This window comes from Pipra filicauda, unplaced genomic scaffold (assembly GCF_003945595.2).
Source record: "Pipra filicauda isolate LSUMZ 115617 unplaced genomic scaffold, ASM394559v2 scaffold121_size3267253_pilon, whole genome shotgun sequence".
NCBI lineage: Eukaryota > Metazoa > Chordata > Aves > Passeriformes > Pipridae > Pipra > Pipra filicauda.
The window spans coordinates 2,383,313-2,404,272 of NW_024103674.1; the positions used below are offsets into that span (position 1 = coordinate 2,383,313).

The window sequence follows — 20,960 nt, forward strand, 5'->3', positions numbered from 1 at the left end:
GGACCCGCCGCCGGTACCGGCGGGGAGCCGCGGCGCGGGGATGCCCATCCCGGGGCGGCTGCGGAGCGATGCCCGATGGGCAGAGGGGGCCGGTCCCTTCCCCGCCGCGGGGAGCCCGCGGGCGGCGGTGCCTCCCCACCGCGCTCGGTACATCGAGCCCCCCGCGGGTCCGCGCTGCCCTCCCGGCGCGGGGCAGGCTCGGCCAGGAAGGGGTTAAGGGCGGGGGGCGGAGGGCCCGGCCCGGCCCTGCCCGCCCCTATTTAAGGCGGCGGCGGGCGCGGGGCGGCTCGGTGCGATGGCGGCTCCGCGCCGGCCGAGCGGCGGGGGGCTGCGGAGAGCCCCGCAGGACGGGCGGCTGGAGGAGATCAACAAGGTGCGGCGGGGGCCGTCCCCCGGGCCGACCCCAGCCCGGCGGGGGAACGGGCTGGGGGCGGCCGGGAGGGGAGGGGGCTGCCCCGGGGAGGAGGAGGAGGAGGGCGGTGGGTGTAAGGGGAGCTGCGGCCCCCTTTGCCTGAGCCCCTTTGGAGAGGGGGATGCGGCCAGAGGAGGCAGGGGGGCTCTGCGGGGCTCGTGCTCCATCCCCGCCGCCCTTGGTGCTGCCCTCGCAGGCGGCTCTTTCCCCGCAGCGCCCGCACCCCGGCAGATCCGAGCGGGGCCGGTGGGTGCCCTGGGGACCAGCTGCCGTGAAAGTCCCCTTGGGAACTTGCTCCAGCAAGAACAGGGGCTATTGTTCTCCTGGAGGACTTCAACCTCCCCTCCACTGTATTGAGCACTTCAGCTTCTTCCTCGACTTCTTCCCGGAATGAGGAGCTGCTGCTCAGAGCTGACTCCAGCCTTTTTAGCTTTTCACTACAGCGGGTGATGAATAAGTAGCCCAGGATGGCTGGACATGCCCCAAGCCTTGGGCAGGGGGAATGGCAGCTCCTGGATTAGTGCAAAGTGCACTGGGCTTCGTGCCCTTCATGCCAGGGTCAGGCAAGGTCCTTTCCCCAGAGCGTCAGGCTTACCCTGTCCCTTGCTTGGCATGGCGGCAGGGGCAGTTCTCTTGGCATCCCTCCCGGCTAAGAGCGGTCCTGAGGGAGAAAAGAAGGGTTTAACCTTGAAACAATCAGCGCTGGGATTTTTAGCGTAGTTTCCAGGTGGGTTTGGTGGTTGCCTGCTCCTATAGCCAGTGGCACCTTAGTGTTACAGGTGGAGAAGTCAAATCACTGCACAAGATGAGAGCCCAGAAGAGATGGTGGCTCACCTTGCCCTCACACTGCCTGAGCTGTGAAAAGTGCCAATATGTTCCACCAGACAGCAGTGAGACAGTGGAGGTGAAGTTTATGTAGGTCACTGGAGAGGGAATTAAGTCATTAGAAATAATTCAATTAATTAGAAACTAGGGTGTGCTGTGGAAAAAGAGTGGAAAAAGAGGTGCTGCAGGATTAAGGTGTAGAATAAGAGCACTTGGCTAAAAAGGAGCCCTTGGAAGGCAGACATGGCATACTCTGCTCCAAGAAGGTGCATAGGTGGGCCTAAGGTATCTCCCCTAGCCAAGGTGGTGTTGGCCCTTAGGTTGAGGATGAAGGGACTGTGTTGTACTTACTGCTGCAGTTTCTGCTGCTCCAGAACCACCCTCCAGCATCACTCAGGCACAGGATGGATATGTGATCTTTCAGCTGGTGGGAGCTGTAGGACTGAGTCTGGGAAGTTGTGCTTCCTGGGATGCTGCTGGTGTGCCACTGCTGTGTTCCGGGGCTGGGGCATCTTCCTTCTCCCACACATAGGACAGAAGCTCCTATCAGTCCCCTAAGCTGCCATCACTTCTGGCTTTTCCTTTGGGTGAGGTTTGTATGACAAAAACCAAAACAAGCTACATAACTGCTGATGGAGCTGCTTGTTTGCATCCTTGCTGTCCTGTGTGTCGGCTCAGTGCTGGGAGAGGGGGTTTGAGCAGCTCAAAACCAAGCTGCAGATAGCATGGGTAGCAGCTGCCCGTGGATCCTGAGAAGCCATCGTGCTCAGGGCAGCAGCCCCCATGCTGCCCTGCTTTGGTCTCTCTGCCAGCTCTGCGTGGCAGTGGGGGGAGTGCAGTGAACATTTGCACACCTCTCCGTCACAGAGCTGATAGAAACTTGGGCTGATATTGTGGCTGGAGCCAGAGAGGGGGTTTCCCAAGACCTGAAGAGCCCCAGGGCTGTAAAACAGTCAAGTACTCCTAATAAAACCAATCAGGCCAAATTCCTGTCAGGCTTAATCTCATTGTCTCATCCTAACAATTAGCTCCCTCCCAGCCCTGTTTTCCTGGCTGGTTTCTTCCCTGCAGCTCTCACTGGGATAAGGGTCTGGCAGGCAGCATCCTGAGTGCACATGTGCTGCTGAAGGACAGCTGAGTCTTAGTACTGACTTCTCTCTTCCAGCTTGAAATGCTCCTCTGGGCTCCCCTCTTGCCTGTTCCCCTCTTCCTGGGGAACGCTATCACATTGTTCAGCCTCGTGCATCAAGGTGGCAAGTCTAATCCAGCACAGATTAGTTTCAACCTAGTTTTACCCACTAATACGCTGGGCTGTGGGGAAGAAATTCAGCCTGTTAGAGAGCAGGTGCCCACTTCTTTCATCCAGGGCAGGCAGGAGCATCCCTCAGCCCCTTCCCAGCACCAGAAGGCAGGGCAGCTGGCATTGAGCACTTAAATATCCCAGTAAGAGCTTGGCCTGCCAGGTGGGGTCACCTTTTTGGGGAGCAAGGAAGAATCTGTTTTTGCTCAGGTTGCCTTGCAGGTAGCTGGGACTTGTGTGGCTGAGGTTATTGGCTTAGAAAAGTCTCTCAACAGCTCAAGAAAGGCTGCTCAGGGCAGGAGCGGGGGAGAGGCTTATTAGGCAGTTCTTATTAATAGAACATGCCCCTTAAAATGGGAACTTTAGCAAAGGGCTCTAGGAGGAACTTCAGCCACTCTGAGTCACAGGCCCTGGGGACTGAATTCCTGTGTGCTATTGTGAGTGTTTGCCTTATCGCAGTCACAGCCCAGCTCCCATACAATGTGGAGGGTGGAATGCCTTTCAAATACACCCCCCTATTGCTTCCTTCCACCTGGAGCAGAGCTGGGATGCTGGTGGTCTATCCAGTCCCCCTCAGGTTGAAACTCAAGGGGTTGCACAGATGTGTGCAATGTCACCTGTCCTGCTCTTGTACCTTGCTGCCAGGGGCTGGTGGGCTCCTGGGCACGTGGCCCTCAGCCATCACGTATGGATGTAGCATTCCCTTTGGTCTTCACCATTTCTGTGCTGCTTCTTGCTCTCAGAGAGATGCTGTGCTCTGCTTTCACACACTCTGTCCTGCTGGTAGGCGGAAGCTGTTTGCTGCTCCTGCAGGGCAGGAGTGAAGCTATGACCTGGTGGTCAGGAGGTGCTTTGACCTTGTGTTGTTTTTCAGTGATGTTTGCCTTCCCCAGAGGCTCTTCAGTGGCGATGGCAGCAGGTAACACTACTCCAGTCTCTGGTGACTTCTGCTGCTGCCTGGGCCCAAGTCTCAGAGCTCAATTGGGGCCTTTGTGTTGGGCTGGTAAATGATACCCCTGGGTAGAAATAACTGAGATAAATGAAACTGAGTTGGCAAAGGAGAGCAAAAGAAGGAACTGGGAATGCCACTTTTCACCACAGCTCTCAATTTGAGTTGGTGACCATGGTGATGAGGGAAGTCAGTGTCACACTGGTTTAGTGGCCATGGTCTCTGTCTGTGGTTCACGAGGTGGGAGGACAGGATGGCAGTCACTTCTGTCCTAGTGGGCTTCCTACAAAACCTTAGTTCAACTGCAGGTAAAAGACTTGCCATAGCAGTGGTTAACTGGCAGTGAAGGTTTGAGGACTCCCTGGGCAGGTCTGAGCTCCCCTGTCCCAGTGAGGAAGGAGGAAGCAGCTCCAGGCGTGTGGGCTGGAGGGACTCAGAGCACAGGAGCAGGATCAGCGTGACTGACAGTGATCAGCACACAAGGCTGGCTGTGGCAGCAGAACCAGGCATGAGTTTGGGGCTGTGTCTTTGCTGGAGCTTGCCCAGCAGCTGGACTGCCACAGTTCATCACACCTGAGGATAGCTGGATTCAGCCTTCCTTCTGGAAGGAATGAGTGTGCTCCGGAGGCTGGAGAGCATTTGGCTTACTGTTGGGCTTGTGGACCTCGTGCAGTCCTGGTGTCTTAGTGCCTGCAGGTGGGGCTTCATTGGGTAGATGGTCTCATTAATCACAAGCAATGCTGCCCCAGCACTACCAGTGCCAGAAATCCTCATCTCTTAGTGACCCACTCCTGTCTTCCCCATGAGCATGGAGAACAACAGTGAGGAACACATGCCCAGGGTAGGGAACAGCCTCAGCCCTCCATCCACTAACCCCTGGAGGGGTTTGTCCTGGACAGGCCATGCATAAGCTGTGCAGATGTTAATGATTTCTACACTGAAGAATGTGGTGTTGTTGCTGAACACAGATCGAGTCATTAAGCTGTGCTGGGCTCGCTGGAGCTGGGCGGTGTGGGAGGGCAGGGACAGGAGCAAGACCCTGCTGCTCACAGCTGCAGGGGGGTGTTGCTGGCAGGGCAAAGCAGCAGAGCTGGCTGTGCAAGTTGTGGTCTGTTCTCTTGGGTATCCGAAGGTTTTTGAGGTGGGGCTAGGCACAAGTGACCAGAAGTGACCCAGGATTTCCCCTCCAGCGTGAGCAGGGTACGGGGAGAAAATGGATAGCTGGTCTGAGAGAGTGAGAGCCTGTCCCTTAGCCCCACACCCCCGTCCTCCTGGGTGTATGACATTCTGCAAACTTTGCCTGTTCTATTTGCAAGCCCTCGGAGTTATCCAAGAGTTTGAAGTGTGAGATAAGAGTGCTTTTTGCAAGGACTAGGAGCCCTTGCTGGGAATAGGTGCCCAGTCCACATGCTATATGTGCTTAAGCTTTCAGTGGGGAGCTGAAACCTTGGGTAAGCAAGAAGATGGGGTTTCATGCAGTTATTCCAAAGGCATGTGGGGTCCCATCTTCCCTCAAGCTGCTGGTGGGAAATCTGAGGCACTGGAGGGATTCCCTTTGCACTGGAATTCTAATGACAAGGTATGGAGGGATTCAGCCCATCTCCAAGTCTCCTGGTGCTGTTGCTCAGCTGTGGCTCTCTGGGAGTTGTGTGGGTCTTCTGGGTAATGCTGCCTCTGTACATGCCCTCTAAGGTGTTTTCCTTTGCATCTTTAACCTTGGGGCTATTATTTTTTTCTGTCATAGGAATTTCTCTGTGATCCAAAGTTCAGTGATGAAGAAGACCTGGAGGAGAAGTTGGCAGCATTCAAAGGTGAGAACTGGAGGGTTTCCCTGTCCTTTCAGCCTGACTGTTTGCCCTGAACCAGGTTATTTTCCTCAGCACTTGGATCTTACCAGCCTGAGATTCTCTGCCAAATACAAGTGACTGAGCTGGGATGGATGCCTCCCCCTTGCTTATGGAACTCATTGAAACTCCCTGGAGGGGTGTTTTCCACATGAGCCTTTGTGTTTCTCCCACTTGCAAGGCAGGGACATGTCACCCTGCAGACATCCTGCCTGGTGGCTGCTATTACTGCAAAACCTGCTGCGTGGGCAAAACTATGAGGAGCAGTGAAGGAGGATGGTTTCTGTCTAGTTACCCACACAAGCTAACTGGCATAATGGACCATGCAATAGCTGGACCTTTTTTTTTTTTTTCCCAGTGAGTAGGAGGACCTCTTCCCACAGAGCAGAAGTCTCGGCTGCTTTCTGAAGAAGTTGGGGACTTCCTCTGCTCAAAAGTTTCATCAGTCTGATCTGGTCCTTCCCCAGCCACTTGACCCTGGAGGCAATGGCAGTAATGTGTCTAGTCCTGGCCAAAGCCTAACTCCAGTGGGTCAGCGGATCTAGTGCTTAGGTTTGGGCCATTTGTTGGGACAAGGAATAGAGAAACAGCTCAAAAGCCTGGAGTCCTCTGGAGCTTGTCCCCAAACTGGTTACAGGACAAGATCTGGCAGGGCTGTTCTGGGTACTTCTACTTTCTTTCCAAGCAGTGGCTGAAGGGAGTTGAGAAAACATGCCTGTGCGTCACACTGCCCTCAAGGCTTGTCCTCAGCCTGGCTCTAACCAAATAAAACCTGACCTTGCTTCCATTTCAGGCATTGTCTGCTATTTCCCTTTGAATTTTGGCTTTGCAATCCAGCATGGAAGAAGCTGGCTGGGGTTTTGTGATCCCTTACCCTGCCGGGCACAGAGGAGCCTCCTGTGCTCCCCGTTCCCTTTCTGTTGCCTTTTGTGTGACTTTGGCTTTTGGCTGCAGCCCTGCATTATTTTTTTCCCATCACAATTGGGGCTCTTCAAACATTGCAACTGTAGGTCACAGGCACAGAATTCCCTGTAATGAGAGCCTTTGGCATCTCCTCCTGCTGCCTCGTGAGTTTGCCTCCGTGGCCTGTCCCACTCTCCATCGCCTCCTCCAGCTCCCCCAACAAGCAGCTCATTGTGTGATGATGGGGGGAGTGTTTCTTCTCTGCTGCCCTTCCTGCTGCACCTCCCAGCTGGGCCTATGGAACTCCTGTGCAGTGTTGGTGTAAGTGTATTTGTGAGGGAGGGACCACGCATGGTTTTGCCCCACTAAATCCCTGCCACTGGGGTGGGAGGAAGAGATCAGTGTGCAAGCTGAGGCTGGTGTAAAGCTGCCTCTGTTCTCTGCACTTTTGGCAAAGTGTCAGATGAGAAGAAAAGAAAACATGTGCTGGGCAGGGATGTGGCAGAGCAGGGTTTGTGTCCCCAGGCACATGCTGGGGTGTCTGACCCCTGCCAGGGAGGCAGCAGTTCATTTGCACAAGGTCGTTATGGTGGGGCAGAGTGTGGGGAGAGACAGTCCCACATTAAGCATTGCTTTGGTCCCTAAGCACGTGTTACAACCCCAATTTCATCTTTGATCAGTTGCTGGATGCTTGAAGGGAGACATTTACTCCTGCCTGAAGCGTGAGCAGCTTTGGTTTGTATGTGATACTCCCGTAGGTCTGTCTTGGTCAGCTCATGACAGCAGTAATCCATGGGCTGAGACCCAGGTGAACATATCCAAGCCATTCCTCTGCTTCCTGCCCTTACCTGCCCATCAGTCCACTTAACCCAGCAATTTTCTTTGGAAGCACAGGTCCTGGGAAGGCTCTGCTCTGTGCAATAACCACTCTTCCCTTTGACTCCTTAAATTAGCCTGCCACTTCTTTGTTCACGCTCGTCTGCTTGCTGGTGTCCCTGGAGGAGAGGCAAAAGGTCTTTTCCATTTTCCTTCCTGGGGGAAAGGAGCGACCTGGAAGGACTCAGTTAATTTGAGTCCTCGGGGGCTGTTGTGGGGAGTGAGTGCTAACTGCAGGGCAAGTGGTGATTTCTCCAGCTCAGTACTGATGGATGGTGGCAGCAGGCATCTTGCATCTTGCTCTTTTCATTTAGCACAGTTGAGATGATGGAGGGCCCCCTGAGGCGCTGGGAGCTGTATGGTCTGTAAGACAGACAAATCCTTGCCTGAAGAGCTTAAAGTCTAAATGGGGAACAGCAAGGGAGGGGGGGGGAGTTGTAGGAAGCCCAGGTGTACCACTCCAAAGGGCAGAAACTGCATGGGATGGAATTCCTGAATTTTCTAACTGAAATCAGTGCTCTGCCTGTTACAGCGTGAGAGTTTTTGTCCTGCCGAGCTAATCAGACCTTCTGGAGCAGGTTCTGCCTTTCTCTGAGAATGCTGGAGTTGCTCGAGTCAGCAGTGTTTGACAGCAGGCTGGAAGGGCAAAAAAACCTGCTCCAGCATCACTGCTCCCAGGCATGTTCTTGGCTTGGCCCTCTTGATGTGGTCCTTGAGCATCTCTCCTGGCAGGAGCTGCCCTGGGAGCGAGCACAGTGCTGGGAGGACTGTGGAGTCTCTCCCTCGTTATTGCAGGCAACTGCGTCATTTAATCCCCCTCCTAAGCCGATCAAGCTTCATCTTGGGAGTGCTCAGGGGTTTGTTTTCCTTGCTACTCCTTCTGGGAGGCTGTTCAGAGCTTTGTTTTTCTGGCTGGAAACCTTTTAACGCTGCTCATAGCTAGCCGATACCTTGTTCTCATGCCAGTGTTTTCCTTCAGCTTAAGTGAAAAGCAGCCACAATTACAGAGTACTTAATTCTAGAGCCCTAGAACTGAGATAAGGGTACTAAAATGAGGCCTTGAGATGGTCTCCCCCTCTGAAGTTTGCATTCAGCAGTATATCAATGTTATCTCCATATCTTTTATTTCATTGCCCCAAGCAGGCAGCGCTCTAAAGCCCTGCACATCCCCTACTCTAGTGTCCTGCTAACTTGCTTCTGTGTCTCTTCCAGAGAAATACATGGAGTTTGACCTGAACAACCAAGGGGAGATTGGTGAGTGACTCTGAGGGATGCTGGGCTGGAAGAACAACAGTCTGCTGAGGTGATGTCTGCTGCTGTATCTGCTGCTTTGTGGTGCTGAGAAGGAAAACTTGTGGGCTTTTCTGTGCCCAGCCTTGCTTGAATCTTGATTTTTCAGCCAGGAGCTTCCTTGGATTTCTAGGTCTTGCCTCTCAGCTTCCTTAGTCTCTCCTTGCCTACTTCAAGATCTAAGCTCTTCTCAGTCCTGTTCTCCTGGAGTTCTGTTTAGCTCCTCCACTTCTTTCTGCTCTAAATCCTTTTTTTCTTTTCCTTTTTTTCTTTGTGGAGGCTTTCTTCTCAATCCTCTGCTGGAAAGCTGGGAATCCAGAGCTGGGAAGCCGCAGGGCTTGGGCAATCCTGGGGTTTGCCTGGCTTGAAGCAGAAGCTGTATAAATCCATGAGTACTTCTGGTGCAGAGCAGCTCTTTGCTTTGCAGGGAGGGGAGCAGAGGGAAGCAAAGGACTTGGGTGTGAGTCTGGCTCAGCTGAGCAACCCTGCTTTGGGTCCAGAAAGCACCAGTTACATAAAGACCCAGCCTTCTGCAGGCCTGGAGCTGACATAGAAGTGTAACCACTTGTGACCTGTGCCCTTCCAGGAGGCTGCTGCCTCATTCCCCTCCTCCACCAGTCCTCCAGCTGAAGCGAAGCCTGTGGGGAGCTGGAAGAGGCCTGACTCAGGGTTTCCGGGAGGGAAGGGGCCCGCAGGTCTCAGCAGGCAGCAGTGCAGTGGAAGGAAATGGCCTGTGGCGCTGGGCAGGGGCGCCTGCTCCCCACAGCTTGTTTGTCTCCAGCTTTAACCCCGGTCTTGCTTCCCTCCTCCCCATCCTTGTGATTCTTGGCACCGCACTCCGAGCTGGAGAGCAGTGTCCCCACGTGTCTCTGGAGCACTAGGAGAGTTGTCCCTCTTCTGTGTGTGTGGTGCTTTTATCCTGAGCTGCATAACTGGGCAGTGATGCTCTTTACTGGGCAGTACAGCAGTAAACTGTACTGGAAGGCTTCTAGTGGCTTTTGGCAACAGCTTAATGCTGTCAGTCGTGGAGTCCACAGCTGAGGTGGGAACTCATGGCTCTGTCCCTAGGGTTAGTCTATGCTCAGTGTGGTCACATTTCCATATTCTTGTAGATTTGATGTCTGTCAAAAGGATGATGGAGAAGCTGGGGGCTCCCAAGACCCACCTAGAACTGAAGAAGATGATCTCTGAGGTGACTGGAGGGGTCAGCGACACCATCTCATACCAGGACTTTGTCAACGTGATGCTTGGAAAACGTTCTGCTGTGCTTAAACTGTGAGTGTCCCGGGGTGGAGCAGGAAAGACACAGGACCTGAGCTGGGGAGCTGGGAAGCCACAAGCTGCTCTGTCTGGTAGAGGTGGAGCTGTGCATGCTCAGTGACTGTGGAGGGAGACAGGACCCTTGTGAAGGGGGAGTCTGCAGAGTGACATGAGAGGGTGTATAAGCCCATGTCCAGGCTGAGCAGTGGCAAGTGCTCCCAGCAGAGCTGCCTGCTGTGTGTTAGCACAGGCTTCCTCCCACGTGCTCAGTGGGAGTGATCTCCTCCTTTCCCGAGGGTGTGCAGGCATTCCACACTGCAGGACTTCTTCCTGTCTCTTCCCTGAGGCTCCTGCTGGCTTTGGGGCAGAGGCTTCCCCTGTGGATGGTGGCAGGACTTTAGTGGTTAATGATGGTCCTGCCAACACCAGCAGTGCTGGCTCCTGTTTCCCACAGGATGGTCTGTCCCTGCCTGATTTTTTGGAGGCGGTAGGAGATGGGGCACATACTTGAAACAGCTGGCTCATGCTGGGAGAGGTTTTCTGTGGTACAGGCTGCCAGCACTAGCCTCCCACGGCCCCCTCTGCCCTCTCAACGGGGCTCTGAAAGTGCTGCTGTAACAAATGGCTTCCAAACACTTGCTTGGCTCCATCTCCATCCCATTGAAGCCTGGTGTTTCCTTTCACAGCCACAGAGGCTGGCCCTGCTTTTGTGTCTGTAACCACCATGAATAGGAGCAGCTCCTCTCCATCCTCCTTACCCCCTTTTCGAAGGCAGCTTTAGAAACACAGCCAGCTTTCAGGGCAGGTTGGGAGGAAGGTTCCTCTAAGCTGGTACGTTCTTGCTGGCAGTGAGTCTCCCCACTGTGTGCCCTGTTTCTGTGTGTTGGGATGCTCGTCTTCCAAGCACACGCAGACTTCTGACATCCCTGCTCCTCCTTTCTTTCTCCACAGAACCAGACTGAGCCTGCAGCCTGTCCCATATCTTCCATCCCTCCTCCCAGCTGCAGCAGCTTTCACAAACAGGTCCCTTCTCTTGCTAACAGAAACCCCATTGTCTGTTGGACTCTAGAGCAGGAGCAGAAATGTAAAACTCTGTCCTAAGAGCAGTGCAGTCCTTTGATCCATCGAGGCAGCTGGCATTCCCAGCGTAGCTGCAGTCCTTAGGGAGGAAGACAGTGCTAGTGGTTGCAAAATGCTTGGGATTCTTATAGCCAGTGCCTTGCTCCTTGTCCCTGCCCTCTCCCTGGAATGTAGTTGCTGTTGCTTGCTTGGTGTTGGCTTCTGAATGTTGTGCTGTGTGGTTTCGTGCAAGGTGGGCCAGGGGTGGTTTTTGCTTTTACGCATCAGGAGCGCTTGGCGTGCCGTGTGTGCCCAGGGGATTTCGGAAGTGGCTGTCTAAATAAAATGTGCTAATCCTCTGGGCTCGGAGAGGAAAACCGGCAGAGACTTTTGGAACACACTCTTGGAAGCTGCTGGGAAAGCCAGGCTGGCAGCACTGCCCTCTGTTGGCTTTCCCTCCTCTGTTAATTATCGGGTGCCCTTTGCAGAGGAGCCAGATGCTCTTTCAGCAAATAATGCCTAATGATGGGCAAAGATGCATTTGCTTTTTTTTTTTAATTGGTAATATCTGTTGTGTTTTGCAGGGTCATGATGTTTGAAGGAAAAGCCAATGAAAGCAACCCAAAACCTTCTGGTCCTCCTCCAGAGAGAGACATAGCCAGCCTCCCTTGAAGAGGACAGGCTGAAAAATGGGCACTGTTTGCTTTCTGTCTGTAACAGAGGTTACCTGTGCTTTGTTACTCTTTTTACTGTGGACAGTCCTAGTTTTCAACTAACCTGCCTTAGAGGAACAGCAAGGGAAGCTGGAGACCCCCAGCTCATGTCTTTCTGCTGCTTGATCTCTTAGACAGAAGCTGTAGCACCAAGTGTAATGTGAGACCAAAAAAGAAAAAAATACCCTGTGATCTTACTCTTTCCTCTGCCCTTCCTGCATTTCTCAGACAAGGAGCTGCTTTCTTCCCAGCATATGGATTCGGAGCTGTGCTTGTCATAACAGGTACCTAAAGGGCCTTGCTGCCAGACATGGAGCATTTCTCTGGCAAAGCCCCTGGGAGCAGCTTAATGGGTGAAAAGAAATAAGTGCCTTCTCTACTCCATCCTATGCTTCCTGACTTCGGACTAGTTCTTCCCCTCCTGATCTCCTCAAAGTGCAAATCAGGCTCTGTCTGATCATGTTCTAGGTGGATGTGGGGATGTGCTTGACACAGAGATCTGCCTGCAGGGCCTTTTGGCTTGGGGTGGGCACGGCTGCCTGCAGGGACAGCTTCTGTCTGCTCCGGGGGCTCATCCTGCAGGCAGATCTCAGGGGTCCAACACCACCCACTGTGAGTGAGGATGGTTAAAGTCACCTTAGGGACCCCCTTCCTGATAAATCTCAACTTGGATCTGACCAGGAGCATAACCTCTGAATGGGTTGTTTGTCTGTCCCATCCGTGGAGTGCAGAAACAAGCTGTGATGCCTTTGCAGCCCCACAGGGTGCCTGGGGGAAGTCAAACCTTCAGGTGAAAGGAAGCTGGGTGACCAAACTAAGTCCTGCCAGACCAGTTGCAGATGAGGATCTGTCCTCAGGCAGCTGCTCTGTCCCTCTGGTTTTTGCAGACCTCCCTGTATGTGTTTCATCTGGGTCCCCTGGGCCTATGGGGTACATTTCCCTCATAGATAAGCCCTCAAGTCTGCAAAATCAGAATGGCTGTAAGTAAGCAGTGTGAACTGGGACTGTGCTATCCATGCTCTGGTTACTGTGGTGATTCTTGTTCCACACACAGTTTCTGGAACCCAGGTGTTTGCTCTTTGCCCTTTTCCTACTCTTTTCTTAAATGTTCTTGACAGCTTTTAACTTTTTTAAAATCATGGTTTAATAAGTACATTTTTTAAAGGAAATACAGATGATTAACTCTACTAGGCTGATTGTTCCTGCCAAAGGCTGCACTTTTAAATAAAAAATAAAAAAAAAATTCTCACTACTGTTTGTGTGAAAACCAAAACTGTAATGGAGAGAAAAATTATGAGCAAAAGCAGCACCAGTCTACTTCAAGGACTGAAAATAAATCTCCTGAACCTACACTGTGTGTCAGTCTGTATTATCTCCTCTGAAGCTTGGTCCATATGATTGGTTGCAGATTAAGGAAGCTGGTGTCCAAGACTGTTAATATAAACCCTTAAGCAGATCCTGGAGATAGGTTTGGACTGTCTTGATCTGATCTTTGTCTGTAATAACTGACCAAATGCCATGGAGTTTGTGTGATGAAATACAGAGGCCACCTCCTGAAAGCTGTCTTTTTTTTTTTTTCCTGATTTACTGAAAGAGAACAGGTGGCAGTGCTTGTTTTAAGGAATAAACAAGAGCAGACACTTGCAATGCTTCTCTTGAAAGAGTGTGGTGGTTTTTTTTCATCCTCTCTGCTCTTGAAGCAATTGCCTGAGGTTCTTGTCTAATGTGAATTATCAAAAGGGTTAGACCAGGTTTCCTGGGGAATGACTGGGTGCACTGTTTCCATGTGTTTCTCAAAAGGACAGTATTTTCCTGAGATCAGACCCCTGTGTCTGCTTTCTGCTGCTTCGTAGCCTCTGGGAATGCACCTGCTTTTCTGGGCTATGTGTGTAAAACCTTTGTTCAGATAGAAAATAAAGGAAGCTTATTACACAAGGGAAATTTGGATGTGATTTGCCACAGTTTGGGTCACTACCCAAGGCCATCACTGCTTCTGCCTCTATGGAAATCCTTGTCCTTTTTGGTCCTGGAAAAGAGTAGTACAACCTACTAAAGATGAACACAGCTCTTCTCAACATGTCCCCACAGGGCTGAGTGTAAGGTGATGCCTAGTGCTGGTGTTCTGTCTGAGTGGGGGCTGAAGCCCCAAAACTTGAGGAGCAAGTAAAGAAATCGAGGTCCTGTTGTGATCAAAAACCCACATGCTGCTTTTGTGTTTCCCTGGAGCACAATAAAGCTATTCCAGCTCGCAGGGCTTCTGTGTTTCCAGCTCAGCCACCCCTAACTGGAGGTGTACAGGGGCTGACCCAGAGCATCCCTATGCTCCCACTGCAGTCCATACCAAGGGAACAGGATTTTACCTGAGGAAATGGCATAAAGGTGTGTCAGGGGAGGGTTAGGTCAGACACAGGAAAAAGGTTCTTCCCCCAGAGGGTGGTCAGGCACTGAACAGGCTCCCCAGGGCAGTGGTGATGGCCCCAAGGCTGCCAGAGCTCCAGGAGCGTTTGGACAACACTCTCAGGGACTGGGCGGGATTGTTGGGGTGTCCTGGGCAGGGCCAGGAGCTGGACTTGATCCTCGTGGGATGATAGGACGTGATTAGCTCAGAGCTTCAGCAACACCCGATCTCTGATACGGAAAAGTCATCAGAGCCCCTTGCTTTGATGATGGCTGGGGTGGAGCAGCCGCCTGCCTGGCAGGGACAGCCAGACCCCATCCCTGGTGGCAGGGGGGTCTGTCCCCTCCGGGCTGGATCCCCTTAGGATGAAGCCGACCTACGTCCCCTATGGATGGAGCAGGGCTGGATCTCCTTAGGGTAGAGCTGGGATGGGAGTCCCGCAGCTCCCACCGGGTCCGGCCCTGCCTCAGAACATGTGGAAAAAATCAGGATGAGAGGACATAATCTTGAGATTTAGGTCGGACATCAGGAAGAATTTCTTCCCAGAAAGGGCGATTAGACATCGCAAGGGGCTGCCCGGTAGGCGGTGGAGTCACCGTCCCTGGTGGTGCGCAAGGAAAGACCGGACGTGGCACTGAGTGCCACGGACTAGTTGACTTGGTGGTGTTCGGTCACAGGCGGACTCGATAACCTCTGAGGTATTTTCCAACCTAATTGACTGGGGGGGGGGCGGAGGGGAAGGGGGTTTATTAACCACAGGTGCCGCCGGGAGGACCCGGGAGGACCCGGAGCAGCGAGAGCGGCGGCCAGAGCGGCCCCGGCGGAAGCGGAAGTGTGTGGTGACTGTCCCGGCGGGGCGCGGGCGGCGAGACTGCGGCCCCGGGGCCGCCATGGGGGACGATATGGACGTGATTCCCGAGCGGGAGATGAAGGTGAGGGGCGGATGGTGTGAGGTGGCGGACCGCCGGCCGGGGGAAAGGGGAGTTCGACAGGCGGTTTGACTCGGCCCAGGGGCCTTGGCTTAGGGCCGGAGGGGAGCAGGGCTTGGGGAGGGCTCGGTCTGGGCTGCAGGGGGTGATGGGCTCTGAGGGGGCTCTGGGGACTCACAAACCGGGGTCGGCTCGGGGCATCCTTGCAGGGTCTGTGAAGCACTTGAGGACTCTCAGCGGAGTCTCCTGTAAGGGGGTGGAAGGGAGAGTCTGGCGTGGCCTTGATGGAGGGGGGTCTTGGTAACTCCTGGGGAAGGAACCACAGAATGGTTGGAAAGGACTGTAAAGATCATCCCGTTCCACCCCCTGCCGTGGGCAGGGACACGTTCCACCAGACCAGGTTGCTCCAAGCCCTGTCCAGCCTGGCCTTGGACACTTCCAGGGATGAAGGAGAGTTGGACGAGCCTTGTTCTGGGACAAGAGTGAGGCGTTCCTAAGCCCTCCTGTGAGCATGCCTTGTGCTGGGAATCTCCCGGGTTTGGGAGCAGCACGTGGGGCTGTGGGGCAGTGTAAACTGGAGCCTTGCTGTGTGGTGCCAGCCTGGCCCCTGGCTGTGTCTCCCGATATTCCCGTGGGGCTGTGTAAGCAGAGACACGGGGGAACAGGTTCCTGGAGCACGTGTGGGTCTTTGTGCAGCTGCTTTCTGCCCTCAGAAACAGGGAAATTGGGCTTTTTGTGTTGCAGAAGTTTCTGAGTTCCTGCAGTTCCTCAGGTTGCAGGAATGCGCTTACGGAATGCTTTGGGAATAATTTGGAAATAAAACTCAGATGCTTGATTGGAGTTACTGGCATTAGATCCAGTGTTAGATCTCCCTTCTCTACTTGGGAAGGGAGGGTCATTCCTAAAGGGAACCTCAGGTTTTGCTTGGTAACAGTGCAACTGCTGTTTCTTAATTCACTTTGTGGGTTTGGAGGCTTTTATCTCTCACTCTGCTTTTCTCTCCCTCCTGTTTCCAAAAGGACAAGGTGAATTATGAGAGAAATGAATGCAAAAAAAAATATCTGAGTGTACGAAGTAATTTCTGGGGGTGGGTGAGAGGAAAACCTGTGTCTGTTCTGTGTGTCATATGGTACAATGGCAACCAAAGATCCATGTAAGAAAGTGTGTGATTTGTAGCAGCAGGTTTTGTTCAGTCCTGTTCTGTATTTGCTTTATTCCCTTCTCTTTTCCTCTGTATCCCTTGGCTGCTTTTGGTGTGTTCCTGAGAAGGTCAGATGTCCCAAACAGATTCAGCTCCTGCAGGTTTTATGAGCACAGGCACTGGGCGGAAGGGAAATTCAGGCAGTAGAAAAAACGTGGTGTGATCTCAGTCTTTCCTGGATGAGACATAAAATTTGTTGGGATGGCCAGAAACAATGTGGGCTCTGCCTTGGCACGAGTTTGCAGCTCTTGTGGAGAGGCTCTTTCACTTACTGCCTTAGGGAAACTGAAGTAAACCCTTCCTCTTGCCCTGCACATGAACAGCTCCTTCCCAACTCTCTCCCAACAGGATTTTCAGTTCAGAGCCCTGAAGAAGGTCCGTATCTTTGATGCTCCAGATGACCTCCCCAAAGAGCGCTCCAGCCTCCTTGCAGTGTCCAACAAATATGGGCTGGTCTTTGCTGGTGGGGGGACCAGCCTGCAGATCTTCCACACCAGAGATCTTCTCATGCAGAACCAGCTGGGAGAAGATCCCAATAAAATCGGTAAGATGTGCTGACATTCCGTAGTCTTTGCAGGGACAGGTTTATGTGGGATTTATGACACGGAGCTTTTGGTTTCTGATATGTGATGCAGACCTTGTCATGCTCTGTCATGGGTTTGAATTGCCACAGGTTCTTGTGTGGGAAGGCAGCAACAATATTTGCTGTACCTGTAGCCGAAATGAAGTACAGTTCATAGAATCACAGAATATCCTGAGTTGGAAAGGATCCACAAGGATCATCAGTCCAACTCCTGACCCTGCACAGGACATCCCAACAACCCCACCATATCCTTGAGAGCCTTGTCCAAATGCTCCTTGAGCTCTTGCAGCCTTGGGGCTGTCACCACTGCCCTGGGGAGCCTGTTCAGTGCCCGACCACCCTGTGGGGGAAGAACCTTAATTGCTGTTGGGAACATGTCACCAGGAGCTCTGTGCTCCTGTTCAGGGTCACCTGTGTTTGATGCCATGCAGTGGGGCTGACTTTTCCTACACACAAATGTACCCCTTTCCCTCAGTTTTTCTGTTTTCCTCAGTTTTTCATGTTATCTTTGACAGCTGCTGTTAATAAGACCGTGGATTTTTGCATAAACTTGTTCTAATTGTATTTTTTTACAAGAACAGTTCTTGCTATTTAAATTTGTCCCCTTCATTCTGTCTTCTTTTCCTTTTGTGTTTTCAGTGGAGAATGTTCAGAGTACCTTGGTCCCCATGAAGTTTCCTGTGCAGCACCTGGCTCTGAGCTGTGACAATCTCACCCTCTCTGTGTGTATGACGTCCAGTGAGATCGGTTCCTTCATCAGCTTTTTCGATGTCCGCACGTTCCTGAATCAGGTACAGTGTGTGCAAAGTGGGTTTGGTTTTGGTTTAGATTTTGGTTTGGTTTTTTTTCAGAATACAGCAGAGGAGAGGAATAGCTGGGGTGGGATTTTCTGTCTCTCTCTTTGAGAGATGTCTTGTAAAGGAATTGCTCAGTAAGCTCATAAATCTGCGTCTTTTTATCAGTCATTAATTTATAGAAAGGTCAAAACTGCTTTGAGCTATAACTTTGGGAGAATTCTGTGATCAGCTTTGTCTCATGTATTTGTCTTTCCTAAAAGGCAAAGCAGCAGAAACAGGCATTTGCTTACCACAAACTGGCCAAGGACTCGGGGAGCACGGCCACAGTCAATGACCTGAAGTGGAACCCTGCCAGTCCCCCCATGGTGGCCATCTGTCTGTCCGATGGCAGCATCTCTGTCCTGCAGGTCACAGACTCTGTGAAGGTCTATGCCACCCTCCCATCCTCCGTGGCTGTGACATCTGGTGAGTGGCATCCTCAGGTGGCACACGGAGCGTTGGGCGCTGAAGAGCGGGCGCACGTCGATGGGTGTGAAAACACAGGCTGTTTGTCTCGGGAGGAGGTTTCTTAACGTTAAAAAAAAACCTTTGCAAAAAGGAAAGATTTAAACTTGAGACTCAGAGTGTGTTGCAATGAAATTGCTCTTTCCCAGTTGATTGGAGCAGCTGAGTCTTGTGAGTTATCAAATGGGCTCACCTGTGGCTTTTGCTGTCTCAGGCTTGACTCTCATTTCCAGGAAAACAGGCAAATAAACATCATCAGCTGTTGGTTTTTGACTTGTTTTCTCTGTGTCTGGATGATTCCATGTTTAATTCAGATTCATGATTTTTTGCGGGGGGAAAAAAATATAGCAGTTTGAATTTACTGGTCCTGTTTTTGTGGGGCCTTGTAACTGTTTGGTTCCTTGGTGCTAATGAAATTATCTTTTTTTTGCTTAGTGTGTTGGAGCCCAAAGGGAAAACAACTGGCTGTAGGGAGGCAAAATGGCACCGTGGTGCAATATCTGCCTGTAAGTATTGTTGATGGTAAGGCCTTATGTCTGCTCAATACTTTTGCAATATGATTTTTTTAATCTTTTTTTTTTCATCAGAAGCTACAGCATTTGGTCAGGTGGCACACAGTGTGAGCCATGTAATGCTGCCCAAGTGCTTCAGTAATATTCAAGTGTCTTAGGCCAATATTGGGTTTAGTTTAAGGTTTTGCAATGGTCACTAAAAAGTCACAATTTCAGAGTGGCACATGATGAGTGTTAAAGAGTGAGTTGCTTTAAAACAATTCTGTGGGCTTTCTGCAAAACTTGCAGTTGGCTTTGTTCATTGTCTTTTCTTTGTATTTAAGAGTTGTTTTATTTGCAGAATCTACAGGAGAAGAAAGTAATCCCTTGTCCTCCTTTTTATGACTCGGACAATCCTGTTAAAGGTACATCTTTTTATTTCTTTTTAACTTGTTTTCTCTCCTGTTGTCTTTAGTTGTAGCAGCTGTATACTGCACTGGTTATGTAATTACAGTGTGATTTAATTCACATATTTGGGAAAAATGCTATATCTCTGAATTGCATAGAAAAATTACCAGTTGGCCAGAGTCCTCCTCTATTTCTAGAATGTTTTCAATATGCATTTTGAAAGCTATTTTTTGTTCACTGATATGATAGACAGTACTGTCACAAGTATTTCCCTTTAGCATGAAAATTTCTGAATATAAATCTAATTCTCATATTCCACATGAGTTTCACCTCATCATTTTGCCTCTTCAATACAGTGTCAAAATAGAAAGTTTAGAAAAGCAGGAATGCTTCATTTGGATATGCCACACCACCACTTATATGTGGAAACACTGGCATTGTCTCATCTGTGATATCATCAAGCAACCCAAATATATTCTTTTAGCTTGTATTTGAAATTTCTGGGATCAAAGAATTTTCCCCCCTAATAATTTTGATGTTCTGCAGACAAATCATTGAAACTTGGTAGTTAAGGAGTTAGTTGCCGTTTTTTTGTCATTTCCTTCTGTGTGCTGTGCACAGTTAAAATCAAGATAACCAAGGAAGTATCATTCTGAAGTGTTTCTGGCTGAGGTATTTGCTTTCTCTTTCAGTTTTGGATGTACTGTGGATTGGCACATATGTCTTTACTATCGTGTATGCAGCAGCTGATGGGACTCTGGAAACAGCCCCAGAAGTGGTCATAGCCATATTGCCTGTAAGTGCCAGCAAGTCACAGCTACACAAGTGTTTGTTGCTTGTTCTTGACTTGTTTATTACAGTGGCAAGTTGCCTTTATTGTTGGCATCATATAGAACTCAGGTTTGGTGCTGTGGTAAATCATGGTTTTGAGGTTGGGGGGATTCAGTGGAGGAAGTAAAATCCACTTGAAAATCAATGAGTTCAACCTGTTCTCTGCTGAGATCAAATCAGGACATTATTGGTGTACCCTGATGCAGATTTATAGGAGATTACTCAGTTTCTACATTGCAAGATAAATCAGGAATGTTGATTTTACAGAAAAAGGAAGAGAAGCGACCAGAGAAGTTTGTGAATTTCATGGAGCCGTGCTATGGGAGCTGCACGGAGAGACAGCATCATTATTTCCTCAGCTTTGTTGAGGAGTGGTGAGTGGCAGGAATCATGGCAAGGTCTTTCCCTTGGTGTTTGTGTCTGAGTGGTCATTCCTTTCCCTATACTGTGTTCCTTCTTTTTGTAAACTATATAATACCTGAGTTTGAGAGAAATTAAATTGCTATTTTGAAAATGCTGTGTGAAAAGTACAGCTTATTTCTCCTGCATGCTTTATCTCTGTGCCAACATACTCATTTGGTGAGAATTTGTATGATTTCATGTAGGTACATAAGACTGTTTAAAATCTGTCATAACTATCTCCCTTGAGATTTTAAGTTACTGGGTGGGTAAAGCACGACTTGTCTCACTTAGTTATGTGTCTGTATGAAGAAACTGTTCTAACTTTTCAACTACCTGACTTGGACCATTGTTATTTATGATGATACAGGGTCTGCCAAATCATTGCTTTGAAAGAAAGAAAAAGCTCTGTAGTGATGTACCAGACGTGTTTCCCTCATCTTGGCAGGGAAAGTCATTTTTGTATTGTACAACTGTATTCTTAGTTGATTCCTAGTTGCAGATTTATGTAGATAATAATGAATTGTGGAGCTGGGGACCTTGCAGTGGACTGTCTTGTTAGTTTTAAGCTGTTTGTGTCCATGCTTGCAGGGATCTGGTTCTGGCAGCTTCGGCAGCTTCCACAGAAGTTAGCATTCTTGCCAAGCAAGGGGATCAGGTAATGTTTTTGTTCCACTTGGGGAATATATTTTTGTGTTGTATTTGTGCATGTGTACCTCCTCTTTGCCAGAAATCTAAGTATAACCTGTATAAAACCTGGAATACAATGAGAGGATGAATTTTTTAAAAGCACCTCAAAACTAAACAAGCTTCTAAATTGTACAGAATCTTAAGGTAATTCTTAGATGAACAAGAGATTTGTGTGACACAGAGAGAAAGCACAAACAGAAACAGTGGGTTGTGAACCAAATACCAGAAGTCTGTTTTTCATGATTCATTTAGCAGTCTCAAAATTTGGTCAAGCTCACTTTAATGAAGTGATTCATGT

General features: G+C 50.5%; 2 protein-coding genes across 3 annotated transcripts in view; both read left to right on the forward strand.

The window, feature by feature from the left end:
- The first annotated feature begins 285 nt into the window (after positions 1–285).
- Positions 286–12,783, forward strand: AIF1L (allograft inflammatory factor 1 like). The gene is made up of 5 exons (XM_027739307.2): positions 286–373; positions 5,231–5,297; positions 8,322–8,363; positions 9,512–9,674; positions 11,303–12,783. Exons 1-5 carry the CDS (start codon positions 296–298, stop codon positions 11,388–11,390), a joined length of 438 nt encoding a protein of 145 aa, XP_027595108.1. The 5' UTR covers positions 286–295; the 3' UTR covers positions 11,391–12,783.
- Positions 12,784–14,682: 1,899 nt separating this feature from the next.
- The window catches only part of NUP214 (nucleoporin 214), a 41,244-nt gene continuing 34,966 nt past the window's right edge, over positions 14,683–20,960 (forward strand). For both annotated transcript variants that reach the window (XM_027739304.2, XM_027739306.2), the window contains exons 1-9: positions 14,683–14,761; positions 16,308–16,503; positions 17,182–17,333; positions 17,600–17,804; positions 18,279–18,349; positions 18,696–18,759; positions 19,435–19,538; positions 19,841–19,947; positions 20,564–20,630. In XM_027739304.2, the coding sequence (XP_027595105.1) occupies positions 14,720–14,761; positions 16,308–16,503; positions 17,182–17,333; positions 17,600–17,804; positions 18,279–18,349; positions 18,696–18,759; positions 19,435–19,538; positions 19,841–19,947; positions 20,564–20,630 (1,008 nt within the window). In that variant the 5' untranslated portion in view covers positions 14,683–14,719. The remainder of the gene's footprint in view (positions 14,762–16,307; positions 16,504–17,181; positions 17,334–17,599; positions 17,805–18,278; positions 18,350–18,695; positions 18,760–19,434; positions 19,539–19,840; positions 19,948–20,563; positions 20,631–20,960) is intronic.